This window comes from Paraphaeosphaeria sporulosa (assembly GCF_001642045.1).
Source record: "Paraphaeosphaeria sporulosa strain AP3s5-JAC2a unplaced genomic scaffold CC84scaffold_31, whole genome shotgun sequence".
NCBI classification, from domain to species: domain Eukaryota; kingdom Fungi; phylum Ascomycota; class Dothideomycetes; order Pleosporales; family Didymosphaeriaceae; genus Paraphaeosphaeria; species Paraphaeosphaeria sporulosa.
The window spans coordinates 1-6,491 of record NW_017253390.1 but is presented as its reverse complement, the minus strand read 5'-3'; the positions used below and the strand labels follow the sequence as shown (position 1 = coordinate 6,491).

Sequence of the window (6,491 nt, the reverse complement as noted above, 5' to 3'; positions counted from 1 at the left end):
AGTTATATGTCCATAGGCGCTATATATAAAGTAGAGTCCTTTTTATTAGTATTAATCCTTCTTCTACTCTAATAGAGTCGCACGCGATAATATATTAATCTCTATTATATCTAGGTTAAGCTACTGTCTTAGAGTCGTGACCTTATAGGTATAGTTTAATTAGTGGGTTAGGTAGGTCTCCTATAGTATCTTAATCTATTCCATTATTACCTATATCATTAGGGTTGGGTCTGCTGAACTAGTCATGTTGGTTGGTTGGTGTGATCTAACGTAATGTCACGAGAGCAATGAGTAAGATGTCTAAGGCCTAGGTAGGCTAGATTAATATACTATATTTGGTATCTACGTATAGGTACAAGACGTTGGATAAGGAGAAAAGGTCCTCTCCCCCCTATCCAGCGTGGATCTATCTTCTCGCTTCGTCACACGCCCTCGCCAAGGGTGGCTAGCGCCATGCTTTGACCAATTAGCTAGCAGACGGGCCACCCATCTAATAATCTATTGACTGGCTACCAGCGCGCGACATCTCTAAGATATACTACTGCCAGCAGTATATCCATGCTTGTCAGGTAGCCTCTAAGGTTACCGTGACACTCAAGTTCCTATATACTTGGTCTGCTCAGTTACTTAGTTAAGCTGAGCGACTAAGTAGTTACGTAACCTGCTTAGTTGCTCAGTCGGCTGAGCAGCTGATCACGTCACGTGATTACCTTGGCCCTAGTGGCTCGGCGTCCGTTGTGACCTTAATCCCGGCCTTTCGTCTGTCTTAAGCGCCCATCCCCCTATCTCTTATTCTACTTCGTAATAGAGGTGCGTAGCTCTCTTCGTTACGCAGCTCGCTTAGCATCTACGTCAAGCCTAAACTTTAATATCTTGTAGTATATAGGGCATAGAAGAAATATAATTAAAGGGGTTAAAATTAAGCTATATTCGTATATTCCAATAACTCCGGAGGAGATTGAGTACCTCAGGTAGGACGATCGTAGTATCCTGTTTGAAAAACAAGTCTCCGGTGTCTAAATCGTCAACCATCTCATGATTATCGTCTAGGTCAATGATAGCGATGGAAGCTCCATCCGCTTGTGCTCTGTGTACCCACTCTGCAGCCGGATGTACTTTCAAGCTTGTTCCGGCAGCGATTACCAGGTCAATTCCGTCTTCCAATAACGACTCGATGTTGTCTGGTGCTCCAGCAGCTAGCCTCTCGCCGAACCAGACAACTCCAGGCCGCAGTAGCTTAGTACATGCAGGACAGTGGGGAAGGTCAGATAGCGTGAATTGCGATCGGTTACTGGCGGTAGACAGCGATGCGAGAAATGGGAGGTCTTCCATTGTCCGGACGTAGATGTTATAATCGCATACGGTACAACGAACAAGCTGTAGGAAACCGTGAATGCTTAAGAGCCTTGATACAGGATGACTGGTACGCTCAAGAAGCCCTATTATGATTTAGTGCATGGAAAATCTTCACTTTCATAAGGATTCCCGTACCATCAACATTTTGATTCACAGTCAGCCATCCATCATGCCAGCTAGCGAGGGCCGCCAGTGCATGATGCGCTGCGTTTGGCTGCGCTGCCAATGACTCAAGTAAACGCTCACCATAAAAGCTCCATACAGTGACTGGGTCTTCTGCAAATCTTTTCGGAGAGGCAAGGCTTCTAATGTCCTCGTCGTTCCAAAGCCCATTCGTTCCACGCCAGGTGGCTAAACCAGACGGTGCGCTGAGCCCCGCACCAACAATGCATACAATGCGTGGAGACTTTCTCAGCAATCCTGCCAGGCGAGCAAAATCATCGTTATCTTCGGCTTCAGACATGCGAAAACCAACTTAGAAGGTTGAGGGAGGAGATATACGACACGTGTATTGACCGTGCAGGCTGAGTTGGGGCACGGCGGTGACTTCTACGCATATATTTCGCAGAAGGGCACCTGAAAGTATTGCACTATTCTTGGAGCGTACCCTGCATCTCGATAGTGCCATATTAACTGCTCGAGCGCGTACTGACGCGGAAGCGGGATGGGCGGCTACGCCACTTCGAGTAAGCTTGTGAGCTATCTGTCGGCTAGTTACATACCAAGGGCGCGTCGAGTATTGACTCTAGCCGCCGAGGCGCAGACAGGCAGCAACAAATTGACGATTTGCTTTCCCTTAAGGTTAGCATGTTTTGCAGTCGGGTATATCATGCTATGCAGCATCCTTTTGGAGAGACAAAGGTCAGAATTCAACCCATGCAAAACGCGCAATTCGGAGTGAATCATTATGTCCGCCTCATCAAGTATTAAACACACCGTTACACCCAACGGAGATGGAAACATCGCGGCATTCCGAGACTCTCAATCCATGTTCTACACGCTACGCGTGTGCATCCATACAACTGGGAGACAGCCAAATGGAATGAGCGACAATCACGTATCCGTGTTTCTCTTACTTGGAGAGAATGAAGGCTCCGTTCGACTGAATATGACGACCGAAGAGGGTGATCGGTCAGGGGTCCTTGTCTGGTCACAAGAGGTTTATCAGCTCTCAAACTCTCAGATCACGCATTTTGATTATCGACTGCGCTATACTATGCAAGTCGGTGCACTTTATGCTTGGATCCGTTCATGGGGTTTGCAAAGATATGTGTTCTCTGGCGGTGGCTCCGGCTGCCGTTTCTGGGTGTGAGTTGCATCTGGTACACAAGAATTCCTATTAATGTCTAACAGGTACACTTTACTATTGAAGTTGAAAGAAATACAGTATTTGGATGATGGATTACCCGAGGACGCCTGGCACAAGCTATCGTGGCAATATTCCCGCGAAGCAGCACCAAGAGTAATCGAAATCAAACAAGGCACATGGCTTTCCCTGAAGGAATGGGAAGACGAATGGGAGTAAACAGGTGCCTAGCAACCTAAGCCTCACCCAGCAATTTGATGTCCATCTACTGCATGAGAGCTGATGAGACGCCAGCAGGCGGTCCACCGCAGGTAGTACATGGCCTGCTCTCAGACTTCTTCTTTCTTCCAAGGACTGTGGGTAGACTGGAGAGGCTCAGAATAATACTTGATGGGGTTTATATCTACTCACTAAGCGTATTTTTCGCCTAGATAGTAAGCATGCTCGAGCAAATCTGCTTGCACCGACTCCTCCTGATCCATGTGACATGCTTCCAGAATCTTACTGGTCGGGCAGTTGATGCGAAGTGTGCATATTTCGAAGAATCTCGGATAAAAACCAGCAGAAGCCCAATCGAGGAGACACAAGGACCCATCTTTGAGTTGAAGAACATTTCGAGGTACAAGATCAAGATGGCATAAACTCAGCGGAAAACTCTGCAGGCTGAGTTTTCTGTGCCGCTGGAGTTGTCTCGTGTTATAGTAATCCTCGATATCGACGATACTTGACGGCGAAATTGAGTCGCATGCTGTCCACAGGATGCCACGAGCAGGCCCTGCGCCTAGCGGACCAGGCTGATCACTCCGAATGTATGCGAAATGGTCGAGCACTGCGGCGATAGCAGTGCAGATGTTTGGATCGTCGAAGACATGTAACGGCTCTCCGTCAATAAATTCCATAACAAGATAACCAATGTTCGACCACGCGACGTAACGATACACGCGAGGAACTCGGATTATCGTCTGGTCAATGAGGTGGAATGCCTTTTCCTGATTGTCTGCTTCCTGCTGTGTAACGCCAACCCCGCACTTTATGACAACGTCGTTTGAAACCTTGATAATCGAAAGTCCGCCATCAAGCTCGGAGATGATCATTCGGGTCGGATTGAGGCGGGAACAGAATCGCGTGAAATCCTCCTCCGATGCGGTTCTGTAATCGAATGCCATCGCTAGACAAGCGCGACCGAGTTGACCTGGATTTGGTTGGTTGGGTGTTACGCCGTTGTATATGAATCTATGTTGCTAAACTCTAGCGTCTGTGCACAAGGCAATTCTACCTTACAATCTGGAGGAGAACAATCTCAGCGTGAACCATCGGGCCCGGAACATCTATTGAGCCGGTTTGTCGTGCCGAGGTCGTCCCGGCTAGCCTTACAGTGAGCGCACTCTAGGCATTTACTTCACAAATACATGTATAATAATCTAAATCCCCACATCCATGTAATCAGATTCCATCGAGTGCTCTGACCAAAACTCGTAACACAATTAGTACTTCAGCTTTCACCAATGATTCTTTGTCCTACTCTAGATCGCTCCCTTCAGTTCGGCCGCTATAATTATCGTTGACAATTATAGATAATTATAATTATATAATTTAGTACTTAGTAACTAAGGGATCAATTTTCCCTTAGTAATAGGGATGCATCTACGCTTGTTTTAGTTCATCCATATTCAAGTCTGAGAATGCAGCACCGCTGATATGGACCCTATCGAATTGTAGGTGGATAAATAATTGCCACGGAATTTGCTGGCACAATATATCACCTGACTAAGAATCCCACCGAATATGAGAGGCAATTAGAAGAGATTCGTCAGGCATTCGCATCGGAATCAGAGATAATTTGGGCCCCATAATAGCGATTTCCCTATCTGCAAGCGGTACTGAGGAAGGACTCCGCATATACCCATCGGGTACGCTCGTATTTTCGTCAAAGTCTCCTGGCATCCGCGTGGGCGGTAACTAGGTACGGTAACGGGTCAGTCCGCTTCTCTCTATAATGTACCGTAGCGCGTTACCCATATCCACTTTGAAATCTACACCAGTTCTCGGATCCCACGGCACGATCCGCAGTATTTCCATGATCCCGACTCATTTATTCCAGAGCTATGGATTGATCCCGAATGTACTGATATGAAAGAGGCTAGCCAGCCGTTGTCGTTGGGACCGCGTGTTTGTCTAGGACGAAAGTAGGTGTTTATTCGCTTGTTCAATGTCCCGTATCTGGAGATGAATCTCATTCTAGGAAAAATTCTCTGGCGTTACGAAATTGAGTTGTTCAACCAGGAGGTCAATTTGCCTAGCTAAAGCTGCATGCATGTCATGTGGTAGAAGCCGCCTATGTACATACGATTCCTCCCGAGAAGGCCATGACTCGGTACGATCACGGCAGGATTGGATAGTAGTGTTGTCCCCACCGAATTTGCGCGCACCATGTTCGCATTTCTCGTACACACATCCATTTGGCTTCAACAGTATGCATATACGCTACAATGACTGACTTAACTAAGGAAATATTACTGTTACATGATTTTCGTTAGTACACATGGATGTTCAATGACACATTCGCGGGGTATCTTGAAGCCTGTTCAGTCAGTTTTTGTAGATCTGGCTTAAAGTCTATATAGATTTCGGCTGACTCGGCTGCGGTTCCTCTCGGAACGTTAACCATGGGAATAACGTAATATACAGCTAAATCCCTACGTCCAATTCCCTTGCTTAGAATCCTCCGCATCTTGCATGTGAGTGGATAGCTATAATCTACGCTTGTGCGAGGTGCTCCAGAGTACATTTCCGCATTATTGCCATTGTCACCCAGGTTCCCACTGCAAAGAGAACCACTGGGTAGGCGCGCAGAAAGCTGGGGTTAAAACCGCCTTTAACTAAACATGAAATGCAGAATCGCGATGCGTAGGCTCACGCGCACAACCCTAATAAATTCGAGTACGGCGACGATCTCTCTTTAAAATTCAACTTCAGGACCTATGTATTTACAGATGAAATGCCTGCTCGTATTGGTGAGCAACGGGACATGCAGCGGGCATGGTTTCGGCCAGAAGAGAAGTACGATAATGACGTCAAACATGACCACGTGCAGAAGTATTGCAAGCTTAAGGGCCTGTTCGGTAGGAGCGTATTTTTGAGCGTATTTTGGCGGATTAGGGAAAGTCGATTGACGCGTGTCGGTGGGCCACTAGGCAGGGATCCTGACGCTGCCTGACGTAGGTAAAATACGGAGCTGTTTGGTGTATCGAATATTTACTCGTTCCGAATGGTGGGGTGGTAGTCACCGTAATCGGAAATCCAATTATTGACACCTACACCCATGGACTCTTAGCCTGACTTTATCGATTGGTCACTAAGCCCATCTCGAACGCCTAGCGGCGGACGACGACGATTGTTTCTATGGACTTTAGAGATGCTAGAGGCTCTCCTCTAGGCCCTAGTGGAGCAGGTGGAGGGCGGCCAGCGAGCGGATTCTGGATATAAGGCGTTAGCGTGGGACGCTGTGATAAAGGAGGTCAACTTAATCGCCCCGTTAGGCCTTAGAGTAATAGTAAAACAGTATAAATTAAAGCATAATAACTATAAGATGGAGTAGTGTACCTAGTAGGAGCTAAATAACCTCTCTAGATTTAGTATTAAGGATGGATATGTTATTACTAAAGGCTAAGCACTTAAGGAATATTTTTCGGCCCACCTAGAGGCTCTTAAGTTTCGTATAAGGCCTCTACCATTAGATGACCTACACCGACGCCTATTTAAAGGCACCCTTATAACAGGCAATAACGCTATAAATATTAATAATATTTTAGGACCTATAGCTTCTATA

The 6,491-nt window shown here is 46.6% G+C and overlaps 4 protein-coding genes across 4 annotated transcripts; 1 reads left to right on the top strand and 3 right to left on the bottom strand.

Moving 5' to 3' along the window:
* Window positions 1-909: 909 nt before the first annotated feature.
* Window positions 910-1,920, bottom strand: CC84DRAFT_1132635 (DHS-like NAD/FAD-binding domain-containing protein). The gene is made up of 2 exons (XM_018175940.1): window positions 1,492-1,920; window positions 910-1,439 (listed from the first exon to the last, which is right to left on the bottom strand). Exons 1-2 carry the CDS (start codon window positions 1,817-1,819, stop codon window positions 925-927), a joined length of 843 nt encoding a protein of 280 aa, XP_018028828.1. The 5' UTR covers window positions 1,820-1,920; the 3' UTR covers window positions 910-924.
* A 389-nt stretch (window positions 1,921-2,309) lies between these two features.
* CC84DRAFT_1170075 (uncharacterized protein) lies at window positions 2,310-3,106 on the top strand. Its single transcript, XM_018179833.1, has 2 exons — window positions 2,310-2,664; window positions 2,710-3,106. Exons 1-2 carry the CDS (start codon window positions 2,345-2,347, stop codon window positions 2,879-2,881), a joined length of 492 nt encoding a protein of 163 aa, XP_018028827.1. The 5' UTR covers window positions 2,310-2,344; the 3' UTR covers window positions 2,882-3,106.
* A 65-nt stretch (window positions 3,107-3,171) lies between these two features.
* CC84DRAFT_1044875 (uncharacterized protein) lies at window positions 3,172-3,828 on the bottom strand (the record flags this gene model as incomplete). Its single annotated transcript, XM_018173407.1, has 1 exon — window positions 3,172-3,828. A coding segment is annotated over one exon (657 nt), but the record flags the coding sequence as incomplete, so codon positions are not given.
* A 500-nt stretch (window positions 3,829-4,328) lies between these two features.
* On the bottom strand, window positions 4,329-4,667 carry CC84DRAFT_608671 (uncharacterized protein). Its single transcript, XM_018186868.1, has one exon. The coding sequence runs from the start codon at window positions 4,604-4,606 to the stop codon at window positions 4,430-4,432; it is 177 nt and encodes a 58-aa protein (XP_018028825.1). The 5' UTR covers window positions 4,607-4,667; the 3' UTR covers window positions 4,329-4,429.
* Window positions 4,668-6,491: the final 1,824 nt, after the last annotated feature.

Excerpts from the sequence above, each read along its gene's own strand:
- CC84DRAFT_1132635 (XM_018175940.1), bottom strand. The coding sequence starts at position 1,819 with ATGTCTGAAGCCGAAGATAACGATGATTTTGCTCGCCTGGCAGGATTG. Across the intron at positions 1,440-1,491 it reads TGTGAATCAAAATGTTGATG|GGCTTCTTGAGCGTACCAGT; the intron begins GTACGGGAATCC and ends AAATCATAATAG.
- CC84DRAFT_1170075 (XM_018179833.1), top strand. The coding sequence starts at position 2,345 with ATGTTCTACACGCTACGCGTGTGCATCCATACAACTGGGAGACAGCCA. Across the intron at positions 2,665-2,709 it reads TCCGGCTGCCGTTTCTGGGT|GTACACTTTACTATTGAAGT; the intron begins GTGAGTTGCATC and ends AATGTCTAACAG.
- CC84DRAFT_608671 (XM_018186868.1), bottom strand. The coding sequence starts at position 4,606 with ATGCCAGGAGACTTTGACGAAAATACGAGCGTACCCGATGGGTATATG.